General features: G+C 37.7%; 1 protein-coding gene across 3 annotated transcripts; it reads right to left on the bottom strand.

The window, feature by feature from the left end:
- Positions 1 to 7: 7 nt before the first annotated feature.
- On the bottom strand, positions 8 to 15,921 carry LOC145469757 (endoplasmic reticulum lectin 1-like). Of its 3 annotated transcripts, none has more exons than XM_081453553.1 (17): positions 15,456 to 15,921; positions 13,028 to 13,129; positions 11,933 to 12,010; positions 10,846 to 10,923; positions 10,196 to 10,262; positions 9,040 to 9,092; positions 8,143 to 8,283; positions 7,743 to 7,825; positions 6,679 to 6,735; positions 6,023 to 6,089; positions 4,983 to 5,099; positions 4,309 to 4,374; positions 4,161 to 4,208; positions 3,780 to 3,823; positions 2,875 to 2,952; positions 1,923 to 1,998; positions 8 to 1,495 (listed from the first exon to the last, which is right to left on the bottom strand). In XM_081453553.1, the coding sequence occupies exons 1-17, from the start codon at positions 15,591 to 15,593 to the stop codon at positions 1,421 to 1,423; spliced, it is 1,368 nt and encodes a 455-aa protein (XP_081309679.1). In that variant the 5' UTR covers positions 15,594 to 15,921; the 3' UTR covers positions 8 to 1,420. The 3 variants fall into 3 exon arrangements, with proteins under 3 accessions (XP_081309679.1, XP_081309680.1, XP_081309681.1); XM_081453554.1 differs by having other exon boundaries at positions 9,040 to 9,089; XM_081453555.1 differs by having other exon boundaries at positions 15,465 to 15,921.
- Between the last annotated feature and the right edge of the window lie 722 nt (positions 15,922 to 16,643).

The raw sequence follows: 16,643 nt of genomic DNA, 5'->3' as shown, positions 1-16,643 counted from the left end.
TATAAAATTTTCGCTTTAATTTTAGTAGTTTTATTTTCAAGCGTGTTGTAAGGTCAATAAATTTTTATTATATATATATACTTTTAATTTTTAGCTGGGTCTCCATTGATAGCAGTTGCATTTATAGAGCAGACAGAGATACCCTGAGAAACTAAAGGTTTACTGACTTACCAAGACTACATTTAACTAGTTTCGGACTAAAGCGAGGATTGGATGTAACAATGAAATTTAACTACCACCATTTATTTTCTCCCATTCTTTTGATTGGTCGACAGACCAATCATTAAGTAACTACACATAATACCCAGCGCATGCGCATTACCGTAACCGGTGCCATTGCTGTGAATGATATTCTACACCCGTACATTACTAGCTAAGAGCGCTTTGCATTTCAATTTAAATTGCTAGCTGTTAAAAGCTATGAAACACAAGCTTGCTTGACGAACTATAAATCAGTAATAACAAACTATAGCTGTAGTGAGAGTCTCAAACCTCACTCAACTGCTTACTGCCTCCAGCATACAAGCACACAATAGTCCATTTCATAGTTCTTTGAAATGGAACCGAGCCTCGTCATGAAAACGAGGTCTGGGCTGACAATGTCATGGTAGTAAGACGTTAGCATGATAACCGAATAATTTAGATTTGTAAAATAGCAAGGACTGTATCAGAGCAAAGTCAAATCTAGTCTTGCTTTTGCTTTATTTCGTCGAATAATTGATACGTATGTGTATGGCCTATCAATAAAAATATAATTCATGCCCAAACTTTTTACACGGGTCTTATCGTTGATATGCGATAAAACCTTTCAGTGATTTTCAACATTGCTTACACAGATATTTTGTTGAGTTCACTTCAGTTTTAGCATTGACACTCTCACGGCATAATCAACTTTTAAAATAAAATCCAAGAGGGTGGATTTGTGAAGGCGGAATTTAAAATTCAGTGATACACATTCCAAGTTCCGTTTAACACTGACGCTATGGACACGTTAAAACGACGTAAATAGAGGGTTATAGAAGGACGTTTGCCCGTGTCATTTTTGACTTTGGAACTGATTACTTCATTTTGTTGTGAAATGACGTCACTAATACGGAAACCGAAGGTAAACCGAAGGTAAGCCGAAGAAGTGTCAGTCACCGGGCTTTCGGCGACTAGCAATGATGCAATTCGTTTCAAAACAGAGCACCACATTACTATACATTAGTTAGAAACATTTCACCCACAGAAAACCAGGTGATCTTTAACTCTTCAATAGATAAAAAAAGTTTTGTCTATCTAAACTGGTATGTTTTACAAAATTTCTTCACCCAACGCTATCTTAGGCAGACAGGGACACAGCACGACAACCTTCCATTAAATAGCTAAAAACGTCACTTAATACTAAGGCTGTATACCCGTGAAGTTGTAAGGAAATTTTTCATGATTCTTCCTCTTGAAATAAGCCATCCTCATCCAATTTTTGCAGTAAAGGACAAATAATTGGAGATTCGACCTGCAAAGAAAATAACAACTGATTTTTTTGTCTATCTCTGTTAGAAAGGTTTTTCTTTTCCATCTTAGGAAATGCCAAGAGTGAGCAGCTGACAGTTGGCCTGTGGTTTTCATCAAAGTAGTTGCCTAGCAACATGACGTCATACTAACGAGTTAAATTTCAGAACAATGGCAAATGCTCTCATTTTGTTTTTGTTGTTGATGTTGTTTCAATTTGTTTCAATTTGTATACAAATTGAAAAATTCTTGGAATGATTCTACACAAAATAAGCCAAACAACAATTTGTTCCAACTGAAATAACTATATAGTCTGCCTTGGTTGAAACAAGGCTCACAAAACAAATGACTGCATTCAAATTATCTTTTTGTCCAGTTATTTTTCCGCGTCTTGTTGAAGTTCCCTTTAAAATTGTTACTCATGACCTTACCCTTAGAACATATTCACAAGCGCTGGGCTCTGTTAATGAAAGGGCGAATTCTTGTAAATGATTCGACTCTTTACATCTGCAAAAGAATATGCAAGTTATAAACAAACAGAACTTCGTCGGAGGCCCCCCGGCCACACTACACTAGAGAAATTGGACGAAGATTTCTCTTTGAAAACGCATCTAATGTTTTCCGTCTACAATACGCCGGAGAAATTTAAACACGCAACAATCACCGGTCATTCTGGATTTGTGTTTGAGAAAAACTCGGTCATAAATATCGTGAGGTCATCGTTTTCAAAAATCCCCGTTTTCAAAATGTTTTCCGACCACACGAAAACGAAAAGTAGGCATTTTCAAATTTCTCCGGTTTGAGGAACGTTTTCGAAAAGCTCGGTTTTTGTGATGGATTAGTGTAGACGGTAGGCCTAACCGTAGAAGCCTGACCGTAGAAATAAAACTGCGTTTTCAAATTTCTTCGGATTAGTGTGCACGCTGCCTTAAAGTAAAGGTGTCAAAACAAGACCAAAACGGCTGTCTGCGGCTGCTTGATTCTTGAGCGAGTGGATTTTTTCTTATTCTTTAGACTACGAGTAGTCCCTCATTCGCTTAGTCCGCCGTGTGTGACGAGAAAGAAAACTGCGAGAAAAAAATGGCAATGGCCGCGCCAAATCCTGGGAGCAAGAAACGCGCGCGAGCTTCTCGTCCCCTGGATTTCGCGCGTTTTTCCTTCGAAGTTTATTATTAGCGGTCACGCTCGACAGACTAAGTGAAAGAGGGACTACTCCAAGTCTACTTTTTCTTTTTCCCCAATTACCAAGCGCGAACGCTGAGCACTGCCATGACAGCATGTAACCATTTGGTTCACGTGCGCCGAAAAGTTGTATTACTAAAGTCAAGTCCTTCAGGTAATTTTTTTTTTTTTTTTTTTTTTACCAGAAGGTTGTTCACGTACTTTAACCTAACTTGGACGTGTCTAGGTTTTCCTGTTAAGTCGCAAACATCTCCAGCGCTATAGAAATGATCAGTGTAGCTGAAAAGATAAACATGGTAGAAAAAGATTAAAACAAGTTTCGACCACCACAGCTCACATATGTAGTTTCCCTTTCTGATTACTGATCCCCTTACGGATCCGCTAATAAAAACGGATTTCGGGTCATATAGTTACCATACCGACCATCTACAATGCAAAAACACACACAATGCAACGCCACGCAAACCAAACCAAACCAAACCAAACCAAACCAAACCAAAACAAAACAAACAAGAACACCGTAAAATCCGTTTTTTGTTGCATTTTTTTTAATATTGATGGCATAATTATAATTGAAACGAGGTTAAGCAAATTTTAAATGTTCCTTCGTTTTCAATAGAGTTATCGTAAGGTCGTTGATGAAACCCTAGTGTGGAACGATCCAAACAAGGCTATTGAGCAGTACTTCCAAGTGGTGCTGTTTATTATGCTGAGTAAGTCGGTTTTAACTTAAAGTCTGTGGATGAAACCGTAGTGTGTGACCATTCAAATGAAAGCTATTGAGCAGTACTTTCATGTGGTACTGTTTATTATGCTGTAAAAGATGGTTCTAACTTTTAAGTCTGTGGATGAAACCCTAGTGTGTGACCATTCAAATGAAAGCTATTGAGCAGTACCTTCATGTGGTACTGTTTGCTATCCTGTACAAGGTGGTTTTAACCTAGTCTGTGGATGAGACCCTAATGTGTGACCATCCAAATGATAGAAGCACTGTAGATTAGCAGAAATAATAAAAACACCAGAGCAACTATTTTCTAGGCACTGAAAAGCACTAGGTACTGTTTCCTTGGCCCTAAGGCTATTGAAAACACACAAACAAATCTTACCCTGTTTGACCTGTATATTTCTCCTTTTTCCAGTTAATATGAGCCTAGAATTTGAGAGAAAATGCATGCTTCAAGGCATGTTTAAGAGGCTAGATGACGCCACTTTCTAGACAATTTTTTCGTAGCGTATTCGTTTCATCAAAAAACGTCTTTCGGCTCTACAGACCTAAATTCGTAGCTCAATATTATATGGTAGAAGAAACGGGGAATTCAAAGTTTTTTTGTCAGCCGCTATTTTTGTTTTGGCGGTTACCCTACAACTTGGCATCAGCCAGGCCACATCCATTTTACATCGCATAATTAACTGAATAAAAAATTATGATTATACACTCTGCGTTACAGATTGAACTTCTCGTTTGTGAAGTTATAAATTAAGCTCACCTCTTTGACCCATTTTCCAAGGAGAATGTTCAACCTGGGTCCACGATCCTGACAAAAACAAACAAAAAAAGCTTGAACGGATTTCCAACAATTTTTCAGTGTCTTGTAAAAAGTTAATCATGTAAAAATGTTTTCTGTGTTGTCCTACCTCTTTATGAAACTGCATAACATGCTTCCCATAACAAAATTCATATTTCCACCAACCGGAGCCACCCTGTAACGAAGCACAAAACGACATCAATTTACAGAGACAGAGTTATACGTAAACGCTGGCTATCGCCTGATTTCACTGGTTGAAAAAGAGCTCATACCCAGCTGAAATATCATTAGAACATAAAGACATGGGGTAATTTTGAAGATGCCTAAGCCAGAAAAGCCAGCTGGGCTTCCCAAATGAGTGTGTTTGGTGTTTTCTCAGCCAAATCCAGGGGTTTCGCTACGGGCCGGGCACCTGGCAAATTGACTGGCTGTGAGGTTAATTTTGCCTGCCTGGTTTGAGCATCTAGAGGAAAGTGTTCTCGTAAGGAAGTTTGGCTCAAAAAATTCTGCCCGCCAGTGAAAACCAGTTGACTTCCTGCTGAAAGCATTAATGAAACTCCTGACATCCTGGTAACAACACCACCCCACCCCACCCACCCCCAGCCCCACACCCTCTTCTTAATTTTGCCTCGTCCTTATACCCATTAAACTACCTGGCTCCACTGGAAGTCAACCTTTCGTACAACGTGTTGTTGTTGTTTGTTTTTTGTTTGGAAGTCAAAGGAAAAAGAAAAAGAGGTTAAAGAATACCCAATGTTCGTTCATGATGAAATGCACACTCACCCCAACTAGACAGTAATCTCCTCGCAGGAAGGAAGAGGTTAGACCGTGATCTGGCTGAGGGGGGATGTCTCTGTGTCCATCGTTTGGAGCTGGTGTGCTGTGATCTTCCTCTGGGACCTGGAATAACGAAAAAGGAAAGGATGACAACCATTACTGCATGAGTAACAATATAATACTGTCGCTTCCACTACAAGTAGATACAGCTACGACGACAAGTAGATACAGTGGAATCCCGCCTTACGGCCACCTTGTTATTACAGCCACTTTATTCTGGCCCGAAGAAAAGCTCAGTCAGTCATTTTCTTATTTAAAGGACCCCTTAAATACGGCCACCTTGTTAAGGGGTGGCGAATGGTCCTCAAAAACTCTGGGCCTCGCAAACTTTTAGTCAAATTTCACGGGTCTCGCAGTCTCGTATTTTTAGCGGTTATGTGTGTCTCGCAGTCTCGGAGTCTCGATTTTTCGCAAGGCTAAGGGTCTCAAAGGGCCGATTCGTTCGTTTACCTGTTTTTATAAATGACGCCTTCTCGTCCCTTGATATTGAATTTCAAAGAAGCAACTTACAAATTTCCGAGAAAAAGTTAATCCTAACTTCCATCTTCTATATTGTCTGAATTCTACAAAAAGCTACAAAACCTACCGCAACGTCTGTTTTGGCGCCAGAAAAACAGTTATTTTGTTCTAAGATATCACAACGTAGCGTGTTATAATCAAATTTCCAGTTCCAGTCAGTTCGAAGAAGCTGGCTAAAAGGCTGTGCAAGCTCATTCTAGCTCTCAACTAAATCTGGGCTCGAATTTTAAGAGTCTGAAAGTTTTGCGCTCGCACACAAAACACTTTGAAGTCTCGGTCTCGCAATCGAAAACGTCAAACTGTCTCGGGCTCGCAGAGAAAAACGCTTGCCTCGCCGTCTCGCAAAGTCTCGCATTTACCATTCGCCACCCTGTACTATGACCAGACTTTTTGTGGCCTGTTGGTCACCCGATTAACACCTGCAATACCAGATAGGTCTACATGTATGTTCTTACTAAGAAACTGACCTCTCTAAACACAAATCCTTCTAACCCAAATTTTTCTTCCATCAGTGCAGAATAACTTCGGGGCTCGCTGAAACCAACAAATCAGGAAAATTCAGCAACAAGGTTCTTCAGTAAGTTGTGGATTGTACACAAGAATTATCAGGTTTTTACAGCAGTGAGTACGCTACATTGTACAAAGAAATAGTGGCCACAGCCAGCAATTATTATGGGGATATTTGCGAGGTGTTTTAGAAAAAAGAAGTACTACTATAAACTTGATATCAAAAATACTTTGCTCACTTACTACATGTATCTCTCTGCTAAGTAAAGTGAAGTATGTTGCTAAATAAAAGAGCTTTCGAAAGTATTCCTATTTACTAATAAACAGTCTTCTCGTGCCATGATCAGTTTTGGACAATATGATAGCTGCTTCACAGCCTGAACTTGGTTTGGCTGTGCTATATGGCTGGTCAATTTTGTAAGTTCCATGATAGGTTTTTACAAAACGTATTTGGAAACCTTGAACACAGGTATATAGCATGAACTGTATTTGTAGTTAGCAACAATAAACGTAAGGTACCGTACATGTACTGTTCACTGAAAGGTAGTTCGATCATTTAATGCTAAAAGAGACAAGAAACTTGAAAATATATTAATGCAATGGACCATTGACTTACTCTGGAGAACCGTCTAAAGAGTGACAACTGATGTGACGAACAGGCTTCTCGCGATAACTGAAATAAGGAAAAGAATATTTATAATTATTACATAAGCCGAGAAAAAAAAACAAACAAACACCAGCTATATTGTACAATCATCGACACCAAAAGAGTGCTGTGGCAATTGAAACTCGAGGGCTTTGTGATATTCTTTATTAAAATTCGGAAAATGATTAATAGCAAAAGATACAAAGAAATACACAGGGTCGAAATTAACTTTCTCATTAATAAGGAGCCAACTGGCAACTAATCCCAAACTTTTGGTCACCAGATCATAGTGTTTCGTCGCCTTTTTCTCACTGATTTTTTTTTCTTCTGCAACTTATTTTTCTGGTATACACAATCTTCGACATAATTCTACGTTTGCATACAATATACATTGTATGTTATATAATTAAGTTTTAAAGGAAGTTAGAACAGTGCCATGTAAAAGCAACATTCCGAAATAATCCTGATCAATGTGAAAGCAACTTCAGTTACGTTATTTGTGTTTCCTCTTCTTCCTCATCTAGTTTCACCTCTATGCAATTTTTGGAGCTATACCAAGGCTTTGTGCAGTTGACAGGCATATTGGAATTAGGCCCCTGCTCTGCCACGTAGTTGGTAGCAGTACGAGGCTCCGTGCTTGCTTTCTTTAGTGCACCCACGACACCTCGTAATAAAGAAACTGCCGCGTGATTCAAACAAGGCTATCCGGTCGACGATCAAAGAGTCATGGATTTCTTGGATTTCTTTTGTTATATCAATTCACATAAATCGTATCTTTCATCTTGGGGGGTGGAGGGGGTAGTACTCCCTTACACGGGCTATATAGGTACATGTAATTCATCCGCAAGTAAGGTCGATTTTCCTTTGAGGTTGAAAGGTTGATGGATGAAGGGTGAGTAGCCCACTGGTGACCAGCCCTTGATATCTGACCAGTTGCCAACACTCAATTTTTGGTCGCATTGCTGACCAATGAATTGTAGTTTCCAGTCCTGACACATGTATTATATTATTCTTAAATACACGTAACAACTAACCTGTATGCTGGGTTAGCGCAAATCAATGGCGTGAACACTTCCACTTCATACTGACATGTTTGTACTTCCTTTACAGAAACAATCTATCACAAAAATGTCGAAAGAAAATACTCAGCAAAATTAAAATAATGCGTCTGTAGAGAAGATACATGTAATTAGTTTTACAATTTTGAATTTTGTAGTAATTGAATTTGTAAAGCGCTGTTGATCAGTAAATGTAAATAGCGCTCTAGAAGTTATTAAATCATTACTATTAAAATTATCGTTGTTATTGTCATTGTAATTGTTATTGTCATTGTGACTGTCACTGTCCTTGTCATTGTCATTGTCATTGTCATTGTTATTGTTAAGATACTGACAGCATTGCAAGTTTACTATTGTCTTTGTGTCATTATCTTACCTCATTACTTGATCTTGGAGCACACATGTACAGAACACTTGTCACTCGAGGTTTATTGTTAAGCAAATCACATGGAGTTCCATCATCCATTGTCACTTTGTAGTAAGGAAAAACATGGCCATTGATCTTGCGAGTCGGAACCTGTGTAGATGCATTAAAAAATAATAGTAAGTTCCGAGAGTGAGGTCTCTACGAGTAAATCTCAAACCGAGGTCTACCTTGCCATATTGACCAAGCAATAGGCAAGCTAGGTCAGTTGTAGAGTAATGCCAAGGCTTGAAATTTTTCAGAGTAAAGACCAAACATTCTTGAAAGGCTAATGAGTTGATCATGATATAGTTTTTTTGCTTGGTTTTTGCAGGCCTGTAATCGGCCCGCAGGCATTACAGGAGAATGATGCCCTAGAATTGGCCAAGCAGAGCGTGCATTATCTCAGCTAAAAACACAAGCCATCTAATAAAGACAGAGAATGCCAAACTGTATTTAGAATGTAATTATGATCAAACCAAATGAATGCAAACGAGACAAGGGTCAATGTACATTACTGATGCATTACTTGTTAAATTATAAGCTGACCAACATGTGCCACAGTTGCACCAGGGCATCAGAATTGGAACAATTTAATGACAATTTGACAGTCAATGGCAGGCCCAGTGGCTTTATAGTAAGTATACAATAAATGTCTCTGAGTCCCATGGGTTGAGAGTTAGAGGTTCAAGCCTTGGCCAGGGTCTTTCAATTTCACATTTCATCGTAATTCTTCATATTGCATTATAGTATGCAAAGCTGCACTACCAAACCACACTTTCAAGGCCAGTTGCAATATGATTTGCAAATTAAAATCAGACAATTGAGTAATATAGAATAAATAGAAAACAGGATTACACTAAGACATACATCCTTGCTGGACTCTGTTCCTTCAGTAGGAGGTGCATCAACTTTGTGTTCTGCTAGAGATATATTATTAGTCAAGAATCATTGTGTCATTTAGAGTTTAGAATCTTAACTATTTACATACATGAATAAAAATTAATATGTATTGATGAAAGCTCTTCCTGGTCTTGCCCACCTGGTTTGACCATCTGAGGAAAGTTTTTCTTATTTAATAGAGAAAAAGTTTTGCTGGCCCGTGAAAACCAGTTGCTCTCTTGCAGAAAACACTAATAAAACCCCTGCATGCCTCCCGTGGTAAGACACTATCACTATGTCTTGGTCCCAGCCAAATAATAACAAATGAATTCTTCTACATGTACAAAGCCCTGTTCTTAGCAGACACTACAGCTCCTAATGGTATCTGCTTATGACCAGTTCGACTGTACACATAGTGTATACACACACAGTCCGTCAAACACAGTCAAACATCTTTACAGTAACACTAACACCAAAGGGACTGAAATGAAGGCCCATTTACAAGACAAAAACATCCTTGGCACTGCTCTAATAAAAATGGCATGGGTGCCAGAAACATGGTATAAACTTTGTTGTGCAAAGTTAATAACATTTCCTCATCTGTGCAGAGCCAAAACTTCACCTGTGCCCAGACAACCTTTAGTGTTATTGTAATTTTGGCTCCGCACTGATAACAAAAAGTCATTTACACCATAGAATTTATCTGTGCCAAACCGGTATGCATGCCATTTATATTGGAACTGCCTTGAGTGCCCTCATTATGGAAGTGTTATTATAGAGGTTCACATGGAGGCTACTGTAATTATGTGAATTCTGGTTTCTCTAGGAGCAGCAGAGCTTTTCGTTATATAGCTTGGTGCCTGTATGAAGGAGGTGTCTGTAATTTTAACTGTATCTGCTTTACTGCTAAGTGAACCCCACTAAATGTTGGTCACTAAGCATAAAGCCAGCTACAGTATGAGTCATTCAGGCCAAGATAATTATAATTTGTAATTTCTCAACCCTCTATCCCCCCCCCCCTCCCACTGCCCCCTCCTAACTAGAGGTGAATACAGACCTACACATTCTACGAAAATTCTAATTGGCCTAAATTAGGAATAAAAAAATGCACTTCCATAACTAACAGTTTTAATTAATTCCATACCTGGAGGCTTCTCATCTAGCACTCTTGGTTCCATTCTTCCTAGGTAATATTCCTGTGTTTTGGAATCCTAAAATGTAACCAAACATACATAATTATCAGTGATTAAACGTTCATAGTATAGTGTTGCTGCATACTTTGAAGAGTTTTTAAAGTGTTTCACACACCTACCTACTCTTGATGTGGAGGTGAAGTGTTTCACTTGAGGCTCATTTGCATATATACACTAGATTTTGAGCTCAGACTACACATACTTTACATGTACTGTTTGTATTAAGATATAGTGTACCAGTATTGTGTAAAATGAGTGTCATAAAACTTAATTGAGTGTCATAAAAACAGAACCAAGTTATCTCTCTAGCCAATCACTGAGGTGAGAGGACACAGACAATCCAGTGAACCAGTGAAGACTCAAAGAAATGACATAGAGAAGATCAGAAGCACAAGAAAACATGTGGCAGCAAATCAAGATTAGTTTTGGCCTAATTTAATCTATATTTTAGCCAAATGTTCAGTGTAGTAATGCAAACCCAAAGCAAATGAGAATGAACTTCTTTTGACACTCGAGTGAAAACTACATGACTGTACAGTATTTAAAAGCTGTCATTACAGTCATTGATTGAAAGAGAAGTGAACATCTCAAGGATACAAACCGGAACACCAGCTTTTAATTCATGGAACTGTTTAATGTGTCTCCCATGACAGAGCTCATATGTCCAGTACGCATCTAACTGCAGGATAAACAACCACATGTTCTCATTTACATGTAAATAACTGTAAGCATAACCACACTGACAGTCTATATTAATTAATTTCTCGCCTAGATTAATGTACATGTATAGTACATGTAGATAGTCTTGCATGAAAGTCGCAAACGTGAATCCTGTTTTGCTTTCCAGTTTTGGGCTAAAAGCTTGAAACTACAACTTTGTTTTTTTTCATCACTCTTTAGATTTGGCATTAATTATTTTGTACATTAACCATTAAAATTGTGACCTGTAACCATTGAATTTGTGATATTATTATCAGTAATGGATGAGTCTCATGTTGCCAGGTCATATATCTTAGGCTTTCCTACATGTAGTTGAAATAATTACATTTCCATGGTCTGGATACATTGCTACTCTTTATCATTTCCAACTGCATGCATGGTTATTTGTGAAATGTGTACCCTTGCCATTTGGTAAACAATCAAACTTTTCATGTAATACAGACACCTATATTACAGACCATCCCTAATACAGACACCCACATAAGACACAAGCAGCAATCTCTGCTCTCATGTCTTCTGTATTAAAGATGATTTCCAGTCCGTACTGAGCACTCTCGAGAGTTTGTTTGCAGTTTTTGTTTTTCATGTAAGACATCACAAAATGTAAACAACATGAAGCAAAGTCAAAGTTTCAAAACAACCACCATTATGGATGTGAAGCTTTTTGCTTCGTTCTTTCTCCTATCACATGATGAAACAACTTCACAGCTGTAAAAATCAATGAAGTTGTTGGAAAAAGAATTTGAAAAGCCTCAAAGATAAGGTATGTGGTTAAGCATTGATTCGCATTCCATCGAATGAGAACTTATAAATTTATAAATGTTAAAATAAACATTAGGGTACCGAGACTGTGCAGTACGGACTGGAAATCAACTATAAAGGAGCTCCACTCATTGGTATGCTCGAGATTTTCAAAAACAAAAAATATTACAAAGTATGAACAAAATTTTACACAATGATAGCCTCACCCTGTAAGAACATTCGCCTTTCCTTACTAGGGACTCTAAAAGTATCTGTGGGTCTGGCCCTTCAAAGTAGTAATTTTTCTACAAATAAAAACATTTAAAAAGAAACTACATGTAAATCAACATTGTACATACTATGAAGCTGGCATAAATTGAGATTGCTCATGTCATAAAATTACACAGATAATAGTAAACCTGACAATTGCAAAAACAACTTTCAGGGTTGTCAGTGAGAATGTTTTGAAGTACATGTAGTACATCACTATAAGCAGCTTTACTGATGGAGTAGGTGGCAAACTTTGCCATCTTTTTTTTAAAGAATCAAGCAAATAGCTCAGCAGAATAGAGGTTGAAATCTTTGAGTTCTGTAAATCATTAATTTTTTCCCAGGGAATGGCTACTTTGAGAGCCCTAAATTGTGTTTGTAAACAACATTAATTCACTACATGTAAGTCTTTAAAACTAGATATCAAAAAAACTAATTAATCTAATTACTGGTTGCTCAAAATGTACGTGGAGAAGCATTGATTGAAGCTGAGCGCACACAAAAACCTGCCTGCTGGACTAGAGCTGGAATGAGGTGAAAAAGCTAGCAAAGGACTGTGAAGGATGGAAGACATCCACTTACTGGAGCAAAGAAGATAAGTAATAATAATAATAATAATAATAATAATAATAATAATAATAATTGGTAATAATTAGTAAGTGACAGAGAGAGTGCTCAAACTAACCATAAAGAGCTACACAAAAAGAGCAGAAACAATATAGAGAACATAGACTTTATACTAGATCCTGTCAACAGGTACGTAATACATGTACATACGTGTACAACACAAGCACTAACACACAGAGGTGTGCACACAGAAAGACTACTCTTACTGATTATTAGATATTAACTTAACATGTGAGTGAATTACTCGGAATAATTTGGTGTATAGCTCTCTGGATAGAATACTGGTAGTCATTTACCTACAGGTCCCTCCTTCTTTCCCCTCTCTTCAAGCTGCTTTTAATGATCCAGCTAACATCTTTACAAGTGGCATAATGTTTTTTGGCTTCCTGTTTCTATTTTAATATAAAATGTTTTATAAAACATACCTGTTTAGGTAGTTCATCTTGGGGTAATATACACTTGTATTTTTCATTATCTTTTGTGATCATTACTAACGCCTCTCTACTGCTCAAGTAATCTTCTCCACTCTAAACAAGAAGTAAAATGTAAGGTTTAGATCACGAAGTAGAGGTATCTGTACATGTATTCATGAACACCTTATTCATTGGTTTAACATATAATATGCATGGATATTTTGCAAGTTACACAGTATACAACCAATGTCATTGAGTAAAATGTCCTATATTTGAGATCTTACAAGTAGGATCCTATTTAAGATCCTATGTTCATAGAATCCTGCCAAAATAAGATGCTCAAGAATCCTGCAAAGATCCTTTTGTAAGGTTCATATAGAGACAAAGAAACAAATATCTTAAATAAAAATTCCAAAGACTTTTTAGGATTTTTATAAAGATCCTTTAGTAAGGTCTTTCCAGATCCTTAAAGGAACTGCAAACACCTTGGTTTATCAAGATCCCACAAAATAAAACCAGCAATCACATGTAATAACGAAAGACTTCACAAAAACATTTTAAAACAAGCGGTTGGAATATTAAAACATGATGTTTCAACACACGTCATCATTATAATACAATGATAATGATAGTAATAATGATGAAGAAAATGGTGACATGTCATTGACGAAATGTCATGTTTTAATATTGCTAATGTTGATTTCAAAACAATCACACATGGAAGGCTTAAACATAGTTTTTGTTAACGCTTGTATGAGCCTTGACAATTTATAACTGTGAGGTGATTTACAACATGTGGTTGCATCCTTCACTGTGGTTATTAAGTGAAGTGATATGTGACTTAGCAAGTGAAATAAATTTTATTCAAGGTGCAGATTTTCACAGGTGCCTGGCAGGGCTGTCTTTAGGGGCTGTAACCTATAACACCTGTTATGAATGAGTATCCTTGATGCGTCCTTGATATTATGAGGTGAACTTAAGGTAATTCCTCTGAAATAAAAGTGACAATAGATTTTTGCTCAAACTTTGTCCACTGAATATTTGTCATATGATAACTTCAATTTTGAAATAAAAAAGGGGGGTGCCCATGCTCATTAAGGAGCAGTGAGGCATTGAAAATGCCCCATTCTGGCATTATTTAATGTTTATTATAAGAACGCATTCCCAGCAATTGTAACATCTCTGTGAGCCTGGACTCATAAGAACACGCATTAAACTACAGTCAGTACATTGTGTCGGACACAAATAAACGTTTTAAGTTTTATTCAGACAGAAAGCTAAATCCTTGGTTAAAAATTTGAACCAAATTTTCTTGACGTGGTTACCGACTGCCAAATGTAAAAGACCACTGTGTATCTGCTATTTTTCTTATTTATTCAATTTTCAGCAATAGAAATTGGATCAGTCTTTTCTCACGCAAAGCTTATGATTAGTTGATTACAATGAGTGGAAAAAAAATTGGGGTGCCCGTGCTCGTTGGTGAGCTAGAGCCATTTTTCACCTGACAGAGCTCAATATCAAGGCGAATCCGTCATGTTTTCAATGTGCGCGTGCACGAGCGTGCGCTAATGACGCCATAAATTATGCGCAGTAAGGATGCGCAATGCAAATGTGAGGAATGACCTTAAGTAACAAGTCTGCTTTGAGTGTGAAGACCAAGGCAATGGGTGACTCAAAATTTAATGACAGCCCTGCGTAGCATTTACATGTAACACCTGAAAGCGCAAAATGCCACATCCATTCATTGTATAATGTCAATACAAATTAAAAATTGTATGTTATCCCTTATTTGCCTGAAAGGCAAGCAATTATTTTCATAATATTATGGGTGACAAATTACTTCTAAATTTTAGCACAAAATAATGGGCTTGCCACTATATTGCAACCAACCTACATTAAACTGAGAAATATTTAGTTTGTTTACGAAGCTCACAATTGCAAATTACAGCGTAGGGCATGGTTCAAGTTTCTACTTTATTAAAGCTCTGAGTCATTTTAAAATCTTACGAGAAAATTGTAAGCAGTAAGCGAACAAACGTCACGAAAATTTGATCGACATAAGTTTAATTGGCTGTATACCTGTGTATACTATTGGCATTCCCGTAATTTCACGTGACTCTTTGCAGTGGTGTGACAGGCTTTTCATGCCAAGTTAAAAGCGTAGTACAAGCTTATGTTCAGATTTCAACTGAAGATGGCTCTGACTGCAAACTGCCACAAAAACACAAACCGCAAATGCCAGCTACAACTAAGCTTATATACACAACTACAATAACACACCGCGTCACAACATAAACTGCCAGTTTTACATAACTTTATATCTCGGCATCTATTTACACTTAACGTAAAAGAAATGTGTTTGCGTGATTTACAAACCTTGAGTAATCTTTATACAGAACAAAGTGTAGTTGAGCATTTTTCATGTCCAAACTTAACTTACCGGCGTTACCTGGCCTTCGCGTAATGTTACGGGTCCTCCCCAATCGATATCATACTGACCATCATCGAAAGGATTAAAACATCTAACAGAGATAAACAGAGAGACAAAATGAAATATCTTTGGATGTAAACGCCACATTTTTGCTACGAGTTTGAGTATATGTTTTGGCGCAACGTGTCAGCCAAGTGACACTCTAGTACCCAGGTCACCTCTGATGCATTTTCTTGTTTCGTTTCCAGGTTCCAGGTTATCTCTGCATTGCCTTTTCCATTTTCATTGCTAATTTTTCTTTGATTTCATTTTATTTTTTATTTGGCCTGCCGTTTTCTTAAAGCAATAACAAATAGTAATTACATGATGGTATCTGTTCAGGTCAAACACGTTTTGATCTCGTATTCCGTAGACTAAAAACACGTTATAATTTCCCTTATTCGTCAGGTTCTCGCTCCTCACGCCACGTCTTGAAGCTCGCGTCTCTGTCTCTTTTCAACTACCCCTAGGAACCAGTACACAAAATTACAACAGTGCGTTAATAATTTCATGGCTTCATACTTCTATATTTCACTGGCATGATAAACAGGTAGTTAGGCTTCTTACAGTCGACTTTTTCTCTTGAGGTCCGTCGAGGGTATATTCTCGCGAACCCGATGTACTTACTACCCAAATGGACTACCCTAAAATGGTCCAAAATGGACTACCCTTAAAAATATTATTCCCAAATGAGTGCTGATCCTGGACGACCAGTATTGAACACATGTCTCCTTTAGCAGTGTTAAACACCAATTGGATGCTGATATCCCTTAGGTTTTTAGTATGATTTTAAGTTCATTTTATTGCCTTGCACTTTATTTTTCTAGACAATTTCTTGTTTTGAATATCATCATCATCAATTGAGTTCCTCGGTTCCAGTTCCTTTGGCATGGCTTCGATTATTTGCCACTAGCTCTCAGACAGGATGTACTCAAACAGGACAAACAGGAACAGATATCACTGGGAAAGAGTAAAAGTTACGCCATTTCTGGGAACTAGGAATCTGATGCAAGTACTATTTTTTCTGAGTAGCTTTAACGCTAAAGGAAGCCCTAATTCGAATGTTCCGGTTGAAATCTTATCGGTCGCGCCTATAGTTTCCGAGAACGGAACGGAACGTTCATGTAGAGGGATCCGAATAATTGCGGCAGAGCGCAA

The sequence above is a fragment of the Orbicella franksi genome, chromosome 15, assembly GCF_964199315.1.
Source record: "Orbicella franksi chromosome 15, jaOrbFran1.1, whole genome shotgun sequence".
In the NCBI taxonomy this organism is placed as follows: Eukaryota; Metazoa; Cnidaria; class Anthozoa; order Scleractinia; family Merulinidae; genus Orbicella; species Orbicella franksi.
The sequence above is the reverse complement of the archived record's forward strand: the minus strand, read 5'-3'. Positions and strand labels throughout refer to the sequence as shown.

Excerpts from the sequence above, each read along its gene's own strand:
- LOC145469757 (XM_081453553.1), bottom strand. The coding sequence starts at position 15,593 with ATGTGGCGTTTACATCCAAAGATATTTCATTTTGTCTCTCTGTTTATC. Across the intron at positions 6,736-7,742 it reads TGCGCTAACCCAGCATACAG|TTATCGCGAGAAGCCTGTTC; the intron begins GTTAGTTGTTAC and ends TCCTTATTTCAG. Across the intron at positions 1,999-2,874 it reads CACGTCCAAGTTAGGTTAAA|ATGTAAAGAGTCGAATCATT; the intron begins GTACGTGAACAA and ends ATTCTTTTGCAG.